The 23,529-nt window shown below is 42.4% G+C and overlaps 2 protein-coding genes across 2 annotated transcripts; both read left to right on the top strand.

The window, feature by feature from the left end:
* The first annotated feature begins 395 nt into the window (after positions 1–395).
* Positions 396–12,961, top strand: yaf2 (YY1 associated factor 2). The gene is made up of 4 exons (XM_041030624.1): positions 396–545; positions 939–1,064; positions 10,468–10,623; positions 10,795–12,961. The coding sequence occupies exons 1-4, from the start codon at positions 520–522 to the stop codon at positions 11,048–11,050; spliced, it is 564 nt and encodes a 187-aa protein (XP_040886558.1). The 5' UTR covers positions 396–519; the 3' UTR covers positions 11,051–12,961.
* Positions 12,962–14,123: 1,162 nt separating this feature from the next.
* On the top strand, positions 14,124–21,637 carry gxylt1b (glucoside xylosyltransferase 1b). Its single transcript, XM_041030175.1, has 7 exons — positions 14,124–14,386; positions 15,113–15,323; positions 15,427–15,558; positions 15,666–15,917; positions 16,154–16,277; positions 16,448–16,620; positions 20,101–21,637. The coding sequence occupies exons 1-7, from the start codon at positions 14,184–14,186 to the stop codon at positions 20,260–20,262; spliced, it is 1,257 nt and encodes a 418-aa protein (XP_040886109.1). The 5' UTR covers positions 14,124–14,183; the 3' UTR covers positions 20,263–21,637.
* Positions 21,638–23,529: the final 1,892 nt, after the last annotated feature.

Raw genomic sequence — 23,529 nt, forward strand, 5'->3', positions numbered from 1 at the left:
GTTTTGCAATCCAATCTTTTCAGTTTTTCAACAGTTTTGTATGTGAACGGATTTGTATTTGTCCCCAAAGTGAACCAATCAAATGACAAGGATTAACTCAAATACTGTACGAGAGGGTGATTTTTCCCAGTATTTTTTCCGTTTTAATGTGTACAAATGTGAAATCGGCGACAAACATGCCTGCGTACCACTGTATATTATATTTAGGCTAATAACAGTGTGTTACTGGACCAAGTTTGTCATAATAACCAATTAATATAATTATCACCTTCAATGAACAGACGTACGAGCTTACAGCGGGTACGTGAATGCGCCATAGATTCATCAAGAGGTATGTCAGCCTCGGGAAGTCACACAGCCTCTGATTGGCCCAGGAAAATCACGTGACCATTTCCCAAGCGGAGTTTCCACGACAGCTGGAAGCCGAGCGGCACAGGCGCATCGCTTCTTTTGCTAAAATTGGTGGAAATAACAAGACTTCTGCTCGTCTCAGCACCTCCACATAAACCCTGGTCTGGCATGGGCGACAAGAGGAGTCCCACAAGGTAAACGACCGAGGCGCTGGGTCCTAGATGTTCAAGCTAGGAGAGGGGAGCGGACATCGGCGAGCGCACGGAAAAAAAATGGGTTTTCTACATGGTCTCCCTCTCTCGCTCTCTCTCTCTCGCGCTGAATGTGTGTGTGTGTGTGCGCGTGTGTGCGAGGTGGGCGCGCGCGGGTGTTAAAACCTCATCGCCAATTACAGTGTCGGATCACAGCGCGCTCGCAGATGATTTCCTAAATCCTATAGGCTTACCCAGATGTTTGCTATCGATAGCCTTCGTGGATGCGAGCTGAACTCTCCCCTCGTGTCTCCTATCGCCCCCTCTCCTTCTCTCTCCTACCATTCTCCATATATATTTTTTTGATTTTTCTTTTTTACATTTATTGTTTTATAGGCCGAAGCGTCAACCGAAGCCCTCCTCCGACGAGGGGTTTTGGGACTGCAGCGTGTGCACGTACAAGAACACGGCCGAGGCTTTTAAGTGCATGATGTGTGATGTGAGGAAGGGGACATCAACAAGGTAAGGCGATGGATCTACGTTACCTTTGGTGCCTTTTGCATTAGCTGGTGAGTGTGCGTGTGTGTGTGTGTGTGTGTGTGTGTGTGTGTGTGTGTGTTGGGGGGGGGGGGGGGGGTCCTTGGGGACTGAGGGACTGCCCCCCTCCCCGGAAAATGAGGACCAGTTAGATCCCCTACCTCTAAACATTTTTTGTAATTGTGTATTTGTCAGATATTTAATCCTTTCCACCGTTGTACTTCCTCTATACAGTTCAGACAGTAAACATAAACACGGTGGTTCCTTTCCTGTAGTTTTCTGGGGATAATAGAATTTATTCTCTCTCACTCTATTCTCTTCTTAGTGTCTTCCTCGAACTCCACACGTTTATTTTTTGGTTTTGTCTTTTCACATCTCCTCTAAGCAGCGCATTAGTCTCTATGTTCTATCTCGGGTGCTGACACTGACCTCAGTGAAATGAGGGACAGGCATGGCGCTCTCTTTAAGCACACACATCAATCTTGTTGCCCCGGAGATATTTGTAACAGACTGGGGGGCGGGTACACAGGTACTCAAGCATACAAATACATAGCATATAGGTTCACACACACACTGTGCCCTTTGTGCCTGTGGATGATATTTCTCCTGACATCAGTGATTTTGAAGCAGGAAATGACTTATTCCTGAGTGGCAGTCATTATGAGGACGAAAACACTACGAAAAGGGTGAAGGAGAGGAAGTCTAGCTGTTTGCTCAGGCTACAAGAAACAGTGTGTTGTTACATGATCTCCCTCTTTAATGCATCACTAATTATCCTCTTCCGCATTAGCACAACTTTCCCAGTGATTTAACTACAGCAGAATGAACAACAACAACAACACGTCAGTGCAGTTGTCAGTTCTGAGGCCTTTTCAGAATTGTGGTTTTTCTTTTGCTGGTGCATGCAATTAGACAATATATGCCTGTGTGGTTTTTTTTTTTTCCTGTGTGCACACTTGTGTATGTGTGTGTGTGTGGGAGGGCTAGTTGTGGAAAGAGGTTGTGAGAGCAGCTGCCAGACAGACAGCCGTAGCTCATTACTATGCAACAGCTTAATCAGCCTGCTGTCATCAGAGACACACACACACAAACAGATGTACAGATGCACTCAACATGCAAATTTTACACATGACTGCATACATATTCCCGCACAAATGCATGTTCCTGACGCGCACACTCTTAAACGTACACTCAAGCACAGTTGCTGCTCATACAAACAAAGAGGTTGAGCAGCAGACATGCTGTTGTCATAGGGTCCAGCTTATTGCAGTTGAGCGTTGATTGTTGAGGACACTTCAGTGACTCTGATGTGCTTCTGTAACAAACAGGCAGCCTGCAGCTTTGCCAAGAACCTGCCTGAGTCTTCACCCAAAGCTTTGACACTCTGTCATCCCCATCTGGGCATTTTTTTTGGGGTGGGGGGGGAGTGGCAAGGACACAAGGGCCCAGAATTCCTCGCTCCCATCATGACACCCAGCGACAAATTTAGAAAACGTCTGTGAGAAGGTCTTATCTAATGTTAATAACCCCCTGTCTTCCGAACTGCAGTGCTGCAGAAGTGTTGTAGTAGTGGTGTTGTCATGCTCTTGCACAAGACCACACAGAAACACTCAAACTCAGGCTAATACTGCAGCAAAATGGCCACACAGGTGGTCGCAGCTGTTAACGACCGAACACAACAGACAAGTGGGTTTCTCAGCGAGCAAACCAAAGGTGCTAAAGGGCAAACAACATGCAGAATATAAATGCAGGACACGGCAAATTCCCTGGCTGGTTACTAAACAAGCATGACTGAGCTATTACTGTGAAGTAATGAATTCATGCTTGGCACAGGAAGGCATGGAGTGTCCCTTGGTTAAAGGAAGTGTCCCATAGCCTGAAGGTCACAGGTTTGACGGCCAGGGTTCACGGTGGGTTCTGTGGAATCACTTATCACAGGTCCAGAGCACTAATTTAACGCATGAAATGTCACTTTTCTTGAAAGGATCTGTGTCTTTTCAGCAAGTGCTACAGGTGATGAATGCTAAAAAAGGGAACATTTTAGGACAGAGTAGAGAAATATTTTAGGAGAAAGAGTTTGCGTGTAGATAGCCGACAGGAGATGAAGATGAATGTTTTATGAAGTTGAGGCTTGGCAGATCTTGCCGCCTAGATCTGTCTGATGTGGAGAGATGATCTACTGCAGGGGCCCAAAGCCGGCGGGCTGATTGAGAGCACGCGGTTGAGGCTGGGAGTTTGACTGAAGACAGGGATACATCAGCAGGATTGGACTCGCTTATCAGCGGAGGTGGAGTGAAATGGAAGAGAGAGACAGACTGACGAAGGGGGAACTCTGGCCGACGAGGAAGTCAAATTTTGTGGAGCAAGGCATAAAACAGCAATGAGTGTTTAAATATTCTCTCTACATTTCGTCATTTGCGCAGATTAATATGGAAAAACGTGTTGCTGTTCTACAGCAAACTGCTAGCTTAGACTATTTAATTAAAGTTGTCTTAGAGGAGCTTTGGGATCACAACACAGCCTCATTACCTTAAGACTTTCCTGAGGAAAAGTGGACATTTTATCTTCCTGTGACTCCTTGGCCTCAGTCCCAGCCTTTGAAAACTAGCGTGATAGATGAAAGTCACAGTACAGTGGTGTAGTACTTAAAAGAGGCTGTTTGATAAGTGCAAGGTCACAGGTTTGATTCCTCCATCAGCTGAAATACCCCTGCAGAGCATCCTTGAGCAAGACGCCAAAGGCCTTCCAGTATACCCATTAAAATTTGTCCTGGATCATCCCAGTGTTTCAAAAATAAGATGAAGGGTGAGACATGTTTCAGAGTTAATGCCTCTGTCTGATGTCTGGAATAAAAGCTGAAAATGTCAAGTGAAGTGTTGCTAACAGACAGCTGTTAAACCCAAACCTAAACACCGTCCTTAGGCAAATACTGCTGGGTGTAATAGAGCAGTGTGTGCATGTGTGTGTGTGACCTTCTCTGGTGTCTCGCCTCCACTATCGGCATCTGTTCACTGAGCTGAGCTCTGACAAGTCGGTCCCACCAGGGAAACACTCAGTGTGTGCATGCTCTGCATTCAAGAGCTTGTTTGGCAGCATTATATTTCTACAGGTCAGGACAGTGAGCCTGATCATGTTCCTATTAGTTCTCCTGCTTGTTATGCGTTCGCTCTCTCCCTACCTTTATCTGTCTCAGCTATCTTTATGTCCTCTCCTCTCCCTCTCTCCAGGAGTTGAACTTAACCTCGGGCGTCTCTCGGTGACAGATTGACTGATGTGCAGGTTTCATCGGCTCCTCCTAAACAAGCATAAGCCTTTCTGGCTGGCTAAGAACCTGTCAGCGTTTGGCTGTTTAGATGTTGTTTTATCATCCTCTGCACAAGCTTGGCCCCACAGTTCATTTGCAGTGCACACACACTCCAAATTGAACTGTAACTGTGCATTTGGCTCAATTGCACTTAGTTTGCTCGCTATAAAAATGCAGCTTTCAATACGATGCAGTTTGAATTATCTGGTGCAGGAATCCAGAAGCATTACCAAAAGGAGACGATGATCAAACAAAACAAGAAAAGTGAAATAACAAGGAGTACAGTGGGGGAAAAAAAGTTCTGTTGCAGATATTGACGATAAAATGGTTGCCATTTCAAAGCGTTTGCATGAAGCCAGCAAGTGATTGGTTTCAGCAGATATCCATTATAAATATGAGATAATGATCAGCCTGCTGGAGCTGTCTGATTATGTGAGATGGAGAATTGGGAGCCATGGTAGAGAGCTGATTCTAAAATACATGGTTAGATTCACTTCAAATGCAAAAAGGACAAGATTAATTATCTCTTTTTCCCCCTGTTCTCTCAAAATAGCTGCATCGGTAAAAAATAAATGCATCTGCTGTGGAACAGAAACATACAATATAAGGCTGTATATGTAAATCCTGCCTGGAGGAAAAATGTATCATTGATATTCATAGTGTAAAGCATGAATTAGCTGTATTTTCATATTATTCCACTGCCTGAGTACACATTCATACGTACAAGACATGAATACGAGAATGAAGACGTTCCTTTGGTAATAAAATCAGTCCATCTATCCTTACACCTCTATCAGGCGTATTACTGGCTTCTTAGTAAGGATTGCTCTCCTCCACTCATTGCGCAGCCTTTTACAGACACAACCGAAACATACCCCCGTTAGCTGCTGTGTTAATGCTGGTGTTAATTTCCCTCTGTGATTACACAGAACATGTTACTAGCAGAGAGCAACACATTTAACTCTCACCTCAGAGTCAATGTGTTTTCATTCCCATTTAAGCTGCAATAATGAAAATGATGGGTTTGTTTTTATTGTTCTGGAACAGCTCTGGTGCTTAACATTGAGTCATGTCTCCTTGGGAAAATATTACGAAACACAGCCAGGTATTTTCAGCCCTTCGCGGTTGTGCGCGTTCTTTGATTTTGAAATAGCACCTGGGTCATGAGTGATTATGTCAAATGGGGATCATAAGAGCAGGCAACAGCAGATACTGACAAACAGGTTTTGTGAGCTGGATCGAATCTGCAGCAGAGAAAAAACTGACTGACTGACAAACTGCATCCATAAGCAGGAATGGTGCATGTAAAACAAGCCAGTCAGTGTTTTATAATCCCATCTAAATTATTACATCCTCTAATAAGTCACACAGTGTGCTCAGTAGTGTGGGTTACTGGTGTTAGCTCCCACACAGCATACAAACACTGAGTGTCCACCAGGGACAATGAAGCTGGCTGTTATCACGTCACTGTGGCTCAAGATTATGGCTACATGATAAGGCTGTAATTACTACAGTGACACTGATGCATGACATACTGCTCTGGGTGAGTATGTGTGTACGGGCGGGCATTTGTGTGAGAGGAGAATGTGGTGGAGTGTGGCTAGCGGGCCGTAGAAGGTGTCATAAACCACAGGACGTGGAGAGCCATCTGTCTCTCTCTCTCTTACACACACACACACTGTGGTAGCATGTACAGGCAGGGAGAAACATTAATCATCGGGTTGGAGGAACTCCCAGGAGCAGCCTACAAGCTGCTGATAGAAAACCTGACACACACAGGCACACCTACACCTGAATTGAGGGTGTTCATCGGGGCATAAAATAAGCTATTTCACAATGATCTTACAATCATCACAGAACAGTGAGATGAAATTTGTTTATAGCAGCACACACTCCAGTGCTTATTTGCAGTCCATCAGCTGTCCTGTGGGCTGTTTGCTCGTCACACAATGTACTCGACAAATGTTAGCGAGCAGTTCAAACATCTGCAGAATCCTGTGCCGCTGCCTTTTGGATGTAACACATGACTTGTTAGACATTTTAAATAGCAAATGCCTGGAATAATGGGCCAGAGCTGCCGTGTCAGGACTAGAGGTACTTTTGAGCTTTAAATATCTTTAATATGTTTAAAAATAAAAAGACATAGTCCATAACTATTAAGGCTTCCCCTAAAGACTGCCCCGACTGTCAAAGCATGACACTTGATTTTTAGTACTAATACTGAACCTACATCAGTGCACCTCATTTATAGACCTTAATGTCCTTGTACAGACATCATTTCACCTCCCGAGGAAGCCTCTGCAGTGGAGACTGGATTTATTATGGCACCAGTGTTCAGTTTTATTAGGGCCTGTCCAGCCAGAAATATAATAAAACTGGATAAAAAAGTTGGCAGGTGTTTTTTGTCAATTGTACTGGGGTCAGATTTGATGTAGCAGGAGTTTATTGTTGTTTATTGTTTATTATAAATTCAGTTATTTCCTTATTTGTCTATTTTTTAAAAAAATCACTCGCAACCACACCGTCTGTTTTAATTGCTGAGTCACATCAAGCAGTGGTGCTGTCCTGTTTGTCCACTGTGGCAGAAACATAACAGTGTCATAATTTGACCGCCAACTGAATCTGTCACGTAGAAACATTTAACTTTCCAGCTGTGACCCGATACGGACCAGAGGAGTTATTTTCTAGTAGTGCTGGCTCATTGAACGCTTTATTTATTTTTTTCCCCCTCTGTTTTCAAGCACAGGCCAGAGATGGGAGACTCTGAGGTCAGTGGGTGCATCAGAAGGAGGGAGAAGAGAGCCAAAGGGTAGAGGAGTGAGATAGCGATAGATTACGTGTGTGTGTGTGAGTGCATGTGTGTGTGTGCGACATATTTGGGAGGGGGTCAGCCAGAGTTCCCCTGTGCATGAAGCAGTGAAGGATCATTTGTACTTTCCAGCCTTTCCAGCTTTGCAAGACAAGACGAGTTTGTCTTAAGCTTAAGGTTTAAAGCAAATGTTGTAAAAGACTGTGAGAGGGAGAGGTTGAGAGTGAGAATTATGCTTATTTTGTGTTTTGCACTTATGTTTTGGAGATTTATAAATGTACTTATTGAGAAGAAGACCAGTAGAAGGAGGAATTGATGGCAGCAAACATGCTGGAATAGTCTCTCACTCATCCTCATGTTTTCCTGATCACTTTCTGTGAATTAAAAGCCAAAAATGAAGAGATTATGACTAATATCCATTGTTGTCTTTACTCTCCCCTTTTCAAGGAAATACAATTTGATGTGTTTAAGCCCTCCTCGTAACGTCCTAATTTCCCAGTGTGGGACTCCATTAGCTGCTGAAGAATAGATGGCATGAGTGGAGCAAATATCGATTGGCACAACAGTTTCCAACACGCGGTATTAATGTCAGAAAGAATAGGCCGTTACATTAGGCACAGAAATTCCTGTTGGAATCAATAGACACACACACAGATGCACACACTCAGCTTCTGAGGCCAGCAGCGAAGGCCTAAGTGCTAAGATAATAACCATTTGATTGGGTTAACAGAGGCAGCTCTGTTTAGGCTGCTACCTTGCCTCACTGCAGCATTAGGTTGTCTCATCTTTCACCTCCAGGTTATTGAGCTGGCTCTATTAGTGAGAATCTACTTCATTGTAATACATGAAGAAGATAGGCTGTACAAAATATGTTTATAGTCAGCCCTCATTGCTCTCAGGCACAGCTGGTCTTCATTTTGAACAGAAAAGACCATGATCAGGCTCAGCTGATCTTTTTTTTTGCACAGCTAAACATACACTGCCCATTTGCTGCATTAATTAGACCACAGTAATTCATCTGTTCACTACAGTAAATCACACACAAACCAAATCTTGAACTGAATTCATCAAATCAAATCAAACACAAACCAAAAGCAGCGTATGAATGAGGCAGCCTGTAGTCGTGTTTTTATTTTTGGAAGCTGCTAACATTTGTCCTGAGGGCAGGACGGTCAATCCTGTTGTGACTGTCGCTGCTTTGTGTGTGAGCTTTAGTAAATTCAGAACCAGACACTGCTTTGTTGCTGTAGGAGGAGTACTGGGATAAAGGATGTCAAAGAGAGCTGCAGATTGCTTGAGCTGGGAACAGAGGACTTTGAGTGGCCTCTGCCTTAATTTAAAAGGTGTCAGCAGTTCTGCAGCATCGAGCTGACAAGACAGACATATTAGAGGATCTCTACATCTCCTCCCTATCAGACAGTTATGTAGGCCAAGAGACCCATTTGCATTTCACTCTAGCCTCTCTAGCATCACTGCATTTTCTGTGAAGGCAGTGATAGCTCAGGAAAAAACTGACTCTGGGAGAGATTCTTTGAAGCTGGGCCCCAATTTAGGTCATCCTAGAACTGTTAAACAACAGCTTTGCCCTTAGAACAAGACAGCAGACCAGCAGTTTACATACAGTATCTCCTCACAGAGAATGAGATAGAAGCCTCTCAATTAAACTAAATAGGCCACAAAGGCTCTTTTTTTTTGGGCGAAAATGTGGCACGAAGCACTGCAACACTCGGCCAAGTGCTCAGACTAATTCTGTGGATGGATTCTGTTTAGTCCAGTCCATTTGTACCCTCTGTACTTGTGCTGTGTTACACCCCTATAATTTCATTAGGCAAGTGCAAAAGGACATTTTTCACGAGGCACCTGGAAGCCAGTGTGTTTTGTAATTGCCATACTTTTCAGAGGGTTCATGCACAGGTTAGTACACTCGAGGGGAGCTGCTCTTAGGGAGTTTGGGAGTTTTAAGAGCATTAATACTTGGAAACTCTGAGGTAGATATTTTAAGTTTTCAGAGCAGTAGTTTAAATCTCACGTGATTTGGGTAAATATCTAACAAAGCTCGTAAAACAGTCAAACTGTGCCATGAAATTGGTTTTAACAGCTCTTTTTACAAGTAGAACTGCTCAACAGGGCTCAGAGAACTGACACACTGCGGTCTTCTGCTGTTCCCATCATGCCCCCATGCTTCATCTGCTCACTGCTGTGTCTGTGTGTTTGCACACATTCATGTGTTCAGTCATATGCCTAAATGTGCCTTAGTGTTTGTGTTGTCTGTTCATTGTTGATTAGTACACACACATTTGGGCTTTTGGGTTCAGTATTTGTGTACTGTGATGTGCATAGGTGCATTCATACATGTGACTGTGTCTGTTTGTTTGTGTGCAGGAAAAATTAGGTCCTAGATGTGTAGACTCTCTCAACAGATGGCCTTTTCAACACTCGCCTTTCGGCTAGGGCTCTTGCCAGCCCCAAAACGCTCACACACGCGTGCACACACACACACACACACACGCCTGCACAGAAATACGATTGCCGTCCTCTTGCATGCAAACCGATGCCAGACCAATTGCATAAGGCATCATTTTTGAGACAGCAGACACTCACAGAGGATGGAAATGTGCCTGTGAGGAGGAACATTTAGTTAAACATGTTTCACGGTTTATTTGATATCAGATCATTGTTTAGCATTTCCTGCAGTGTGAATGTGAAGGCAAACAATGCCATCATTCACAGCCTGGGACTAAGTGAATGTTGATCCAAGTCCTGAAATAATCAAAGGCCACAGAAATATCAGGGGGTAGAAATATAATTATACTCAGAGGCTACTAACACAACTGACGGTGATCGTGGATGGGGAGCTGGTGAGGGATGGTGGCCTTGTTATGTATTCTGAACATCAGTGTGTTTTGCCCACTTGCAAAACATCACATCTTGGGTTTCAGCATAACAGATCTCATCTTGTCCACGTGTGTCCATGTGAGTGGTAAAACAAGCCTGTGCAGGTATTCTACAAATCTCACAGATGGCTGAATCCTGGGTTTTATTCTGAATGCACTCAGTGTGCGTTGCCACTTTCTGCCAGCGTTAAGAACACTTCAGCAGCGCCGTCCTAACCAGCACTGGCAGTGATTATTGGCTCTTGATTATGGTGGTACACCAGCATGAAGCCATGTGTTCACTGTGATTTTCCCTCTCATTAATCTGCCTCACTCTGTCTCTCCCCTCTCCCCCTTCCTCTTAATGTCTCTCTTTACCCCCCATTCCTCCCCCTGGATCAGGAAGCCTCGTCCCGTCTCTCAGCTCGTCTCGCAGCAGCAGGTAACGCAGCAGTTTGTGTTACCTTCACAGCCCAAAAAGGAAAAGAAGGAGCGGGTAGAGAGGGAGAAGAGCGACAGAGAGCCGGCGCTCAAGAAGAACAGTCACAAGAAAATGAGGTAAACAAACTGACACTAGGCTGGGAGATCAACAGGAATCAGATATTACAGGGATGCATGAATAAACACTTCAAACTATAAATGCTGTTTATAGAGCCACCTGAAGCCAGATAATGCAGGATTTCAAACAAAGAGTCTTACATAATAATCACTTTTCCCCTGTCACCTCAGGCCGAGATTAAAAAACATCGACCGGAGCAGTGCCCAGCACCTGGAGGTGACGGTTGGGGACCTGACGGTCATCATAACAGACTTTAAGGAGAAGGCCAAGCCCTCATCCACCTCAGCCACGTCCTCCAGCGCCGCGTCGTCGGTGGTCGACCACCACAGCCAGAACGGCTCCAGCTCAGAAAACACAGAGAAGGGCCTTTCCCGCTCCTCCTCACCCCGAGGAGAGGGGAGCTCGGTCAACGGGGAGTCTCACTGAGTCACCCCCTCAAACTCCCATCCACCTCCAGCCACATCACATCTCCAAGTCCACAGGTCACTGGAGGGGGAATCCTACTTTTACTCTAGAGCTGCACAAAAAACTGTTTTTGGAATTGCGACCTATTGGTCAGAGAATGAGGTGCCAACCCATCAGATTTGGCAAGTTTAATCATTTGAAAGATTCTCCACAGCACTGGAATTCTGCATTTAGAAAGCAATATGAAATATATTACAAAAAATGTTTGGACTGTGTGCTGGACCCTTTCAGTTTTTTTTTTTTTTAAATCCTCAGTGGTTTCCTTTCAGATGCACCTGCTTATCAAGATTTTTATTAAACAAAATGTGCAGCCCCACCCATGACATCCTCAGTGGCCGACAGAGTGACCTATTCTTGCCCCATGTGGAATTCTCAGCCACCGTCTGGATTCTTTACCTACCTGTTAAAACCTGAACCATCTAGTACACAGTTTTATCAGTGTCCCTACGCTGAACCTTCAGTCTGACAGTGAACCTTTGCTCTTGGTCTTGATACTCCAAGCTTTTACTTCTGGACTGTCTCTGCTGAAGAGTGACTTTTTTTGACACAGCATAGTGGCTGTACTTCTGGCACTGTTTGGTGATTCCTATAATGTTTGGAGCAGGTTGTTTAGGTCAGGTATGCATAGTACGTTTGTGTAATATCACCTGGCAGAAGGGCAGAGCATATGATTTTTAAAGGTTAATACCGGTGTCAAAAACTGCTGTGAAAAAAAAAAAATCTTAATGCAGCTTTATGAATTATCTGAGCTTTTTAAAGTCATCACAGTTGGTCATGCGTGATCTGTCACACTGTAAATCCATGATGTTGACATAACTTGTTACCAATCACTGACATGTTTCATGATAATGATACACCGTGGTTATTGTCAATCACATGACCTCCCACAAAAATATATCTAAGCAAATACAACAATTCTTGTAGCCTTACAAATGCACATCATCATATTTCTGCTTTTATTTACTTTTATTTTTTGAGGAAGAGCTAATTGCAGGTCAGGTTTATCAAAGTAAAGTTTGTTTCAGAGATGGAAAAAGAAATGATTGCACAATGACAGAAAACTGTAGAAGAAGACAAAGGCGCCGTAGCTGTAAATGATGCCGGTATTCTCCTTTTAATCTCTGCTGCACAAACAGGGCTTCGCCTGCTCTGTGTCTCAGTGGAAAACCAGAGGGCGCTGACACTTTTCTGCTGCCACAGTGGACCCAGTTTGGATACAGCGTGTTGCTTGTACAATGGAAAAAAAGTTTTGACTTTGGACACATTTATAAGCTGTATAAGGGATATCCTGTGGTGTGATGTACTTCAGAAACTGTTTGTTGAATTCCTCCGTTTTGACGAAGCAGAGTGGAGGAGCTTAGAGTATATTAAACTCCCAGCAGAACAACTATAGATCAACCTAAGTACACAATAACTTATAAAACCTGTAGAGTAACTACACAGATAAAATGTTATTTCTAAAATATTGTACTACAGTGTCTTGATGTGGCTGTATTATCCATCATACCAGTGTTATTGTCAAGATTTTTACTTTGAGATTTTAGCACACATCTGAACTGTCATGGCATGATAATATTACGGTCTCGGTATATTATGGGACAGGCTATGTCTCTTAGTTTGTTAGTATCGTTTAATGTGTCAGAGATGTACTCTCATAGGCTCACCACACTAGCTGGGACTAGGTGTGTGGACTCGTGAGAACCGTTCCGACAGACATTTGTTATTTGGTTGTGGCAAAAATGGAAGACACTTAGAATGTGTTTGTGTCATTTGTTGATATTTTTTTGTTTGTTTTGCTTTGCCATGCTCTGTTGTTTTAAAAATGTGTGAACATGTTTATTTACATGTCTGAATAAGAAAATAACAAAACTCCAAAAACAAAAAGGCCTTTTCTTACACACACGATTTTACTTTGTCATTAATCATTTCCATTTATTTATTTTTTTTTTTTTGTAGCCTAAGCAGAGTAATTTTATTGTGTCTTTTAGCTCCATCTGGTGATGGACTCAGTAACTTGCTGCTTATCCTCGACAGTGCACAAAAGGTTCAGAGAGTTTACAGATCAGGCCCACCATGCAGAACTCTGCACACCCTCCTCTGCATTTGAAAATAGTGTTTAGCCGCACATTAGCTAAGTTGATATAACTATATAGGCATACAGCAGTTATCAGCATACACACACGTATGACTTACACAGCAATGAATTAACCTCTACATCAGTCAGTAACCTAATTTTCCCAACATTAAATGAGAATGCAATTGAGTTCAGGTCTGTTTGTCTAATGCAGCCACCTCAATAAAGACGACTAGTCGCTTAAAGCCAGGCTGAATGGGTCTTTTCAGAGGTGAAATCAATTCAAAGTTGCAGCAGACAGAGCCTGAGGAGGGGGAGGGAGAGGGAGGAATGAACTCTGCTTATCGCTCCCACCCTTCCCCCATTTAAGGGTCTCGACCCCTTGCTTCTGTTGCATGAAGCGCATCAAGTGAACAGAGATATGTACCGGAAGCTTCTTCTTGCCTTCAGAATAAAAGTAAGTATATAAACACAACCACAAAAATGCTGAGACAATTAAGATGTCAGATACATATGTTAAACGTCCTTGACATGTTACAAAAAAAAAAAAAAAAGCAAAACTGAATATGTACAGTTCCATGAAATCTGAGCAAATTCTCAAAGGTGAATCTTATTATTTATTTATTTTTTCATAATGGCCTCAATTTGGCTGTGGATAAATGAAAGACAATGAAAATCTGAGTGATAGCTGTGTAGCTGTGGTGTTTTCTTACATTTTCTCGCCCCACACTGTTAAATTGTTGTAGCACAGTAGCATAGCATTCTACAGAAAGAGAGAAACAAAACAGAAAACGGGGAAATAAAGCTACCAAAGCAAAGCTCAAGCAATGGATGTTGGCAAAAAGAGCCATGACACGACCACAAGAGGGCGTACTTGCTACGCCTACTAATCCTGAGTGACTTTTATTTTCTAAACTTTGACCGGAAATGCGTTAGCATTGCCTGTAGCCCCACGGTTATTATTATACACCAGTTTCTGTGTCATGACTTTAGCTCCGAGTTGCGTTTTCAAACTCCATAATGCGGCGTTACATTCGTGCACTAATGCTGTGCACGGTGTTTGCCGTGTTTTCGGGCCTGTATGTTTACAGTAAGCTGTTTTACTCGGATGTATCGGGCGGAGGAAACGGACCGAGGAGGTTTTTCATCCCACCCAGAGTGCCCGGAGCCGGCCGAGGGGCCGCGGATAAAACTGGGCCCCAAAACCCGCACTGGTACAATAGGTAAGACTGGATTTATGGGTCTTTACTGCTTTTTACTGTGTACAACTGGAAATATATTAACATTTCACATGATAAGCGTGGGTACAGATGTAAATATCCACTTTGGACGATACCAGTGATGTATAGGAATGTGACTGAGCTACCCCCACACTGACGAACTACGCTTCATTTATATATAACTTCCTATGGTTGAAAACCTTAATAACGTGAGGTTTGGACAGGTGTGTGGCTTCACGTGCATCCCTCCTATTGGTTTTGGGAGTAATTAATGCGTAACTAAAGTGTACAATTATCATACACAACACATTTCACATTATGTCTCCCACGGGCCAAACTACTCCTACAATTTGGCAAAAAAATAAACAAAACGTGATGTTAAATGGGACATTTCAACATGGGCTGACTTGAACATAAGTGTTAAAAGTATGATGCAGCTGTTTGTTTTCACACCTGACTGTTTACAGCCTATGTCAGAGTAAAGGATTTGAGGATATGAAAGTAGGTGGGAGGAGACACAGATCACTGCTATCACAGATGTAGACCAGGCTGGCTGCAGTGAGAAAAGATTAAATCCATTGGGTATACTACTATATAATAATCAGGTTATCGTGTTCCCCATTCATTGTTTGGTTTATGAAAAGGTAAAGAGAAATTCTTAGAATCTAAAGTGTTCAAGGTGTTTCTTTTATTTTATCTGTCTGTACAACTCTCCAACCTCTCACTCAGGTACATCATGCGTCAGCGGGGTCAGGTGGAGCCTGGTGCTGGCAGTGTCCAGAGCAGACCTGAGCCACCCATGCACCTGGCTGTGGTGGCCTGTGGGGACAGGCTGGAGGAGACTCTCACCATGATCAAGTCTGCTGTGCTTTTCAGCATCAAACACCTCTACCTGCACATCTTCGCTGAAGATCAGCTACATGCTAGCTTCATGGAAGCTGTGAGTAAGAAACAGATGTAGAGTATTAAAGCCTGAAAACTGAAATTATTTGCTGTGGACTATGAATGACCATGAGCTTGTGTGTGTTGATCATGTTCTTCAGTTGGAGTCGTGGCCTGACTTTATTCGCTCCAGGTTCAACTACACAGTCTACTCCATCAGCTTCCCCAGTGAGAACGCAGCCGAGTGGAAGAAACTCTTCAAACCCTGCGCTTCTCAGAGGCTCTTTTTACCTGTGAGTTTCACGTAGGCCAAAGCAAAACTACATATGACATGATTAAGTCCTTATTTTTTCCATATCCTAAGTGACAAATGTCTGTGTGTCATTTTCAATCTACACAGCTCATTCTAAAGGACATCGACTCGATTGTGTATGTCGACTCCGACATCCTGTTCCTGCAACCTGTAGACCGATTGTGGGCATTCCTGTCCCGGTTTAATTCCTCTCAGCTGGCGGCCATGGCCCCTGAGCACGAGGAGCCCCGCATCGCATGGTACAACCGTTTTGCCCGTCACCCCTTCTACGGCAGGACGGGCATCAACTCCGGGGTCATGCTCATGAACATGACGAGGATGAGGAACACATTCTTTAGGGTAGGGCTGAGCAGTGGAGACACATTTTCAGTAATTTGTTTAGTTGTTTGGTTTAGTATATTAATGTGCCACCATGATTGACCACAAGATGTCCTCATCCTACTGCAGTTGTTGTGCACCAAGGATTCAGTTAGATTCTTTTGCAAAGTGATGCTCCCAACACTTAAATGATAAAATACCTGCATGCTGTAAAGAGACAGTCCAGTTTGATTGTTAATACTTGTGTGCATTGACAGAATGACATGACGTCTGTGGGGCTGCGTTGGGAGGAGCTGCTGATGCCTCTTCTCCAGAAATACAAACTCAACATAACCTGGGGGGACCAGGATCTTCTCAATATAATTTTCCACAACAACCCTGGTAAGGAGCACAGACACTTAGCTGCATTATTGAAAAATTAAAGATTAATTAGTCCTGATTGTCTTTCAATACGTTAGTCATCAGCAAATCAGATATTTAAAAGTCTACATGCTGCCTGCTTTGTTGCACTGATTTGTCAACATAAATGTTATGTGCATTTTCATTCCCAGAGACGTTGCTGGAGTTTCCTTGCCAGTGGAATTATCGTCCAGATCATTGTATCTACGGCAGTAACTGTGCTTCAGCTGAGGAGGATGGCATTTACATACTGCATGGAAACAGAGGAGTTTACCACGACCATAAGCAGCCTGCCTTCAGAGCTGTTTACGAAGCCATACGAAAGGTGGGCATGCCATGAGGTGCTTGTGTTACTGAAGCTTCATTGTGTTATTCTGCATGTAGGCCCTGTGAATTTAGTATATTCACTATGCTGTAGGCCTCATCTTATTCTCATCCACACATTCTTCCATGTTCAGCCAAGACATGGATTGGGCACAGAGTGATTAATGCTAGGTTCAAACTTGAAAATATAGCAGTGAAGTACAGAACTCACTGCATGAAAGAGGGAAAAACATTAAAACAGGTTATATTGCTGTTAGATTTATCTGCTTTAATGTTATCTAATGTTTCCCTTGGTGCATAAAACTGCACTGCACTTCCACTAATGACTTTTTATAGTTCACTTTTTGTCACACCCTTGGAAAGAAAAAAAGCTTTTGATGTTCTTGCATTTCTCTGCAGTTTGTCGATCAATTTTTGTTATTACTGAAACTAAATGAAGAAAAGACATTAAATCAAGATATGTGCAGTGTGTCTAATCAAATTTAACAACCAAAAACGTCAATAATCTAAAATATTAAGGGCGGGGGAGTCGGGTTTTAGTGTCTCTGAATTTAAGGCTTCAAAAACCCACAGCAATTACACCAGCAGATATTGACGGTAGAAGGTGTAGAGCAGAGGAAGCTTACTATTTCAATGTTAACTCTTTGCTTTCTTGTTCTGACGCCACTTTAATTGTCCTTAAAAGTGAGCTTGGTGTGTTTCCTTTATATTTTCCATGTAACTGCCTTCTCACAAAAACAGTGGCAGCGAGAGAAGTGAGTGCACCCTGCTAAATGTCTGTCAGGTACATGGAGGTTAAATAAGGTTTGTTGAGCCTTTTCAAAGTGTTGTAGTTGTAATTTAGGGCAACATCTGATGGGAGACGACCTTTTATAACCCCAGTGACACACCTGGTCTCCTCCACTGCCCTGTTTCTTTACCCTCCTAGATGAGATTTTGGATTGGTTCTGACCCTGAAGAACTTTAGTGCTGGTGGACATCAGTCTGTCTACAGTGAAAGACACAAATCTCCTCCTCTGGCAGGAGGTTGGAGTGAGCGCTAATTTCCCCCATGAGGATGTTTATGTGTTGTTTACCAGCAGTGTAATGATATTGACGATAGGGGTGGCATTTGCTTAATGAAGCCATCAACGCTCACTGTCTCATTGCTTTCCTATTAAACTATTGAACATAGATCAGGGTGATGGCTGATCCATACCCTATCTATAGCCTGCAGTTAAGACTGTGGCTTTATACGACAGGATCAATTGTGGCAGTCGACACATATGTACCTGTCCTGAATACGCTGGCGCAAGTGAGCCTAAAACCACAATACATGGGCCATGGCATGCATGAAAACACACATTTCTTCCTAAGAGCTTATGTTTGTATTGATACTTTCAAAGACATTTGATTAGGTTTGGTTTGCCAGGAGGATGGAGGCGTATAGATTGATCCTGTGTATGTTCATTCTCAGTGGACAGGCAATTTCATCTGTTTCAGCTTGTTCATCTGCAGCTGAACCTCAGGCTACCTGTGTTATTGAGTCAGCAACTAACAGGGCAGTACTACATTGGCAGCTCAGTAAAAGTGTGAGGGTTCAGAAAACTGACAAAGGGAACTCCACTGCTGAGCCACAAGGCAGAAGAAAAAGAGCAAATGAGTTTATTTGTACTCTTTTACTTGGCTTTCTTAAACTATTCTTAATCTAATATGAACGTTTGCATAAGCTAAACACTTCCAAAGAAAGCAGACAAAAAGAAAAGGTCATGGAGAAAAGTATGCTGAAGCAAGAAGCTCAGGCAGCAGCGACAATCTGGCAAAAGTGAGACTACTGCGTGGAGAGTTCCTATATACTGAGACTGGTTAATGTGGAGCAGGTGTGCAGTCAAGTGACCAGTCAGGGGAGGGGTTTGAGGCAGGGAACACTCTGAGGACAGCTAGAGCACAGGTGAGGAACTACAGGGTCGTAAAAATGCCCTTTTCACAGCAGACATTTTGTCTTGTCAGAGCAGGAAAAGCACAGGTGTTACTAATAACATCTATCCCTGCACACCTGATGTTAATCTGCTGGCTGTTAGTTTGAGATCATACTGTCTGCTTTGGTAGCAAATGTTTAAGTCATTAAGCATTTTTACAGACAATTAATCAGTTAATTTTCTGTTTGAGTAATCAATTTACCAACTGTTTCTGTGCTACACTTACAATATGTATTCTGTGGTAAACAAATGATAAATTGCAGCCGTAAAATTAAGCAGTTTATGTCGAGCAGACAGTATCCTCAGTAAAGTGGTGACTAATGTAAATCAGAATCTGTGCCCTGGACACGCACACACAAAGAAATTGGAATAGGAACAGCAGTGCTCCTCCCTGTCTGTCTGCCTGTCTGTGTCTCAAACAGACCACAGCAGTCTGTCCATCATAAAGCATCTCCTCCCTCCCTCCCACTGCAAAAAGCTGAGCCCAGGAAGCAGCAGTTAAATTTTACAGCCAATGGTACATTTAGAGTTGGTGTGTGCACGCCAACAGCGCCCCATCAGCCACACAAAATCAATACACCAACTGTAAATGCAACTTTATGACCGGCGAGTGCGTGTGTGTGTGTGCAAGTACGTGCTCATAAAAACACCATTCTCTTTGTGACCCAATATCAGGGACCCAACTGCAAGCAAATGAGCTGGCATAAAAAATGGTAATTCCCCTTTGATTTCCTCTGAGCATTGTAAAGGCTCCTTCATTATTGGGGAGACATGAAATTTCTTCTCTAATCCCTGGTTATCACTGGACAGTAAGCCTATAGCATAAAACTGACTCCAACAACAACGTGGACGGCTTTTGTGTTTTTCCCGACTGACCGATCAGATAAGATTTTGAGCCCCATCTGAGTTCAGTATGCCTTGCGGATTCAGTTTTTAATTTATCCAGGGAAAGATATCTTCCAATCCTAAATGCTGCCCAGAGCACCACTTTGCTTACTTGCTGAGGGAATCTGATCAATTCCACTGGAACAATAGGGAGTTGAGAGCCGTCCTCAGGGGACTTTTGACACTAGTCTGGGATTTCAGCTGCTCATTTTAAGTTTCCAGGCCTACTCACATTTTCCAGCTTTCCTAAGAAGGAGAGCACAAGTCATCTTATTTGGCAGTGTGGAACCAGATGGATAAACAAAAGTCCCTCTCATACTTAATGAATACTTATATTCAGTAAAACTCAGTATGTAAAAAGGTGTATTTTCTGTGCTTTCAAAATATCCTTATTATCAGAATACATACACATAATTCCTTCATGAAATAAAAAATATTACATATGTAAAACAATATATTATCAGACTGTTGGAGGCAAAACACAGCTGCTGTGTTTGACCCACAGTGACTTTAATGTTGTAATTTCACAAATGCTGTGTGCTCTCATCATTTAGCTTTAGACTAGCTGCAACCATCTGAGCAATTTTGAAACAGCACATAACATCAAGACTAACCAATGAATTGTTTTGTTGTTGCAGTACTCGTTTGGCGCAGACCCAGTGACTTCTTTGTTGGATCCTCTCGAAGAGGAACTGTTGAAGACAACACACACTTACTGTGGTAAATCCCACCTGCTCTTCACAAAGAGACTGGCACACAGCCTGGCAAATATCAACAGGAAGGCTCCACGTGGACGGTGACAAAAGTGAAATACAAGATGGGATGGAGGCCAAAAGGATTCTTACAAGCTCCTCAACCAAGACAAGGAACACTGCTTATTGTGTCTAACCGTTCATAGTCGCTGGTCTTCAGTAAGACATTGCTCTCCTATTGAGAGCAATGAGTTGATTCGTCAGTATAAACAGCTGGTGGCACTAATTCTCCAGTCATTTGTGTCATGTTTTAACTTGAGGAAAGTTACAGTCCTCTCATGGCTCCACATAGATGTGATCTTCTCGTCCTCCACCATTTTTCATCTCTTCAGTGCAGCAGCAACTTCACTGAACGTTTAAGCCACAAGCTTTATGTATGTCGTGATTTATTTGCTAAGATTGTTTTCATTGCACTTTGTCTGACTTTGTTTTTAGCAATACAACAAATTTTCCACCTCATTCAAGCAGAAAAACACAGAAGCGTTTTTCATGTGCAAATTAAAAATGTGCATAAAAACAGGTGGATGGAAACCCACCATATGAGACAGTTGGAATTGTCTGAGACCAGTAACTCTTCACCTCTTGTGAGTTGGATAAGAGTGTGATGTAAATGCCTGAAATCTGCTGTAAATGTAGGCCAGCTGTAGCAAAATACTACATTTAGCAGTCTTACTGACCTTGAAACATGTACATGGATTTTTTTTCCCAGGTGTTTTTATGACAACATTTTTCATGTTTACTGACAGCTGGGTTTTTTTAAACCAGCAAACATCTATTCTCTTCCTCATAATAATTTTCTTCTTCGAGTATGTTTGACTACTGACTGAAGGTGTGAAAGATCCATATAAGTTTGGAAGAGAAGCTCTTGACTTTCCATATTGGAGAATTTATTAAACCACGTGAAACACTCTTATTAAAAGAGACATATCAGAACTGGACTAAAGGCTTTCTGCAGGGCCTACGTTTGAGAGATGTATGCATTGGACCGTTTTTCAGCTTTCAGATACCACTCACTAACATGGAAGGACAGTCATTTAAGAGAATGAGAATGAAAACAGTGCATAGAGATCATGCAAAAGAATTCTGGAATTGTTCTTCATTTATTTCTACAGAGACAGGGGAGGAGCCTATCAGAGTACCATTTGCCTGATACACAGTATAGCTGGCATACATTTGCATACAAAATGCTATTGAATATGTGAATAAGCTACAAGTTCTTTCCTGATGCCAAAGTGTTTTATTACCATGATTACGGTTTTTGCACCACTGAATGTATTTTGGACACTAAGGGTTGAAATGTTATAAATGTGATAACTGTCAGTGCTTACAGTATGTTGGTAAGATTGTAAAGGATTGTAAAGTAAGGACATTCTTTGTGGCATTACTATGTTTACTTGTTTATATGTCACTGTTAAAGATGAAATTGCAGTGTCTTTTTTTTTCTTTTACATTAAAGATCATTTCAGTTTTGTAGAATTTGTATATGGCTGTGTTATATTTAACCACCAGAGGGTAGCATTTTTTCATATGTCCACTGCTGCTTTTTTTTAAATTAATATGAGTATTTGTTTTGAGGAAGCGAATTTATCATTTATCAGTTTAATTTATCATGAATGAAGAATTATAGGGAGAAGTAATTCAGATAAACCAAAAACTAGGCAAATTATAAGTTTGGAATTAATACTACTTCTGTCTTCAGTTTTCACATTATTTACTTTTGAGACTTAGTAACAGGACTTTCATGGTTGTGGATCAGACAAATCTCATTTGATTTTTCTCTTTTTACCAGTATAAGGCATCTTGTAGTAGAATCTAACTTGTAGAAGATGGATGCTATGTTTCTATCACCTCCTCGGGCAGATCAATGGACTTGCCAATAATCTATGACCAGGCCACCCGAGATACATCACCATCTCTGCTTCGGCCCTTGGTGCTCATAAAGTGTAAGTGATGGACCAATAACGCAGCAGTATAGATGCCTGTCTGTGACAGTGTATGGCACTGACTGGGGGGATGAGTTTATGCTTATTCCCATTAGGTGGGGGATACAACCATCTGTTTATGGTTCCGGAGCTTGTTTGATTTATTGCACCAGAAATATCTTTCATTCATCACTATATATCGTTATGAGAGCTTATCAATTACCTTTATTGACCTGTGTGCTTAAATGCAACATGTAACAGGCCAGGTCCCCAGGGGCAGAGAGACAATGGCTTGAATTGAGCACCATGCTGAAAAATTCAATATCGTCCATCCTCCCATGGTTTCATTTTCCTGAAACTACATGTTTTATGTTGTAATAAATAACTCTTATTTTTATTTCTTTTGTGCCATCACGGCTGGAAAGAGAAACTATTGAAATATCTGTGACCTCCAGCGTTCAGAATGGAAGATGAGGGAAAATGGGGACATCACAGAATAATTAAACGTATGTCTGCATGAGCATCTGTATTTTTGATGGACAAAAGGTGAAATAAATAAATTAAAAAGAAAAAAAAATCCAGGTAAGGTTGGCCATTTTCTCCCCATTGTAACAGGACAAAATGTTGAAGAGGAGAGATGAGTGCATAGTGGGAGGACAGAGAAAAGGCTGATGGAGTGTGTTCGTGATGAAAGAAAAGAACAAGGCTGTCATAGCCAATATAGCAATTAGGGCACTTTTCTGCTTCAGAGCGCTATCTTTTGGATATTGTTTGCCTGAAAACAGAGATGGACCTCAGAATTGTGTCACCAAAAGAAAACAGAAACATTTCTAAAGAAACAAACATTCCGGGTTCGTGCACCATTTGGTGGAAGTACACTGTAGCACTGAATGAATAGTGGGCTAATTATGAACTGTATTCATTAATCAAACGAGGTAAACAAGCACTAATATAGAAGAAAAACTGCGGAGAACTAGGGAGAACCTCTAGAAGAACTTGAGGAAGTAATAACTGTGTGTGTGTGTGTATATCCACTCATCAAGGAGGCTGAGACACTGTGACTCTAAATGCAGAGGCATACAGATTGGTGAACACTAAAAACAAGTATACCTACCTATACACGGCCACATACCCCCGATTCTGAATTATGCTCTACCTATGTCAGTATCACTTTCTAATTAGGCACAAGGTTTTAAAATTTGCAAGTAAATTATTTACTAAAAGTTCCTTTTTTATAGCCATGGGGGGGAACCTAAACAGTAAAGCTGTGGGCCATAACACCAAAACAATAAGCTTAGAGACACTAAAACTGTCCATAGAGCTGAGTGAAACTGCAGCTGGGTAGTAATTCTCTGTGGGTTCATCACTGTGAGCAACACCCTTCACATTACCC

Source organism: Toxotes jaculatrix, chromosome 22 (assembly GCF_017976425.1).
Source record: "Toxotes jaculatrix isolate fToxJac2 chromosome 22, fToxJac2.pri, whole genome shotgun sequence".
In the NCBI taxonomy this organism is placed as follows: Eukaryota; Metazoa; Chordata; class Actinopteri; family Toxotidae; genus Toxotes; species Toxotes jaculatrix.

Coding starts and splice junctions, on each gene's coding strand:
- yaf2 (XM_041030624.1), top strand. CDS start 520: ATGGGCGACAAGAGGAGTCCCACAAG. Junction 546..938: donor GACAAGAGGAGTCCCACAAG/GTAAACGACCGA, acceptor ATTGTTTTATAG/GCCGAAGCGTCAACCGAAGC. Junction 10,624..10,794: donor AACAGTCACAAGAAAATGAG/GTAAACAAACTG, acceptor CTGTCACCTCAG/GCCGAGATTAAAAAACATCG.
- gxylt1b (XM_041030175.1), top strand. CDS start 14,184: ATGCGGCGTTACATTCGTGCACTAATGCTGTGCACGGTGTTTGCCGTG. Junction 16,278..16,447: donor AATTTTCCACAACAACCCTG/GTAAGGAGCACA, acceptor TTTCATTCCCAG/AGACGTTGCTGGAGTTTCCT. Junction 16,621..20,100: donor TTTACGAAGCCATACGAAAG/GTGGGCATGCCA, acceptor TTGTTGTTGCAG/TACTCGTTTGGCGCAGACCC.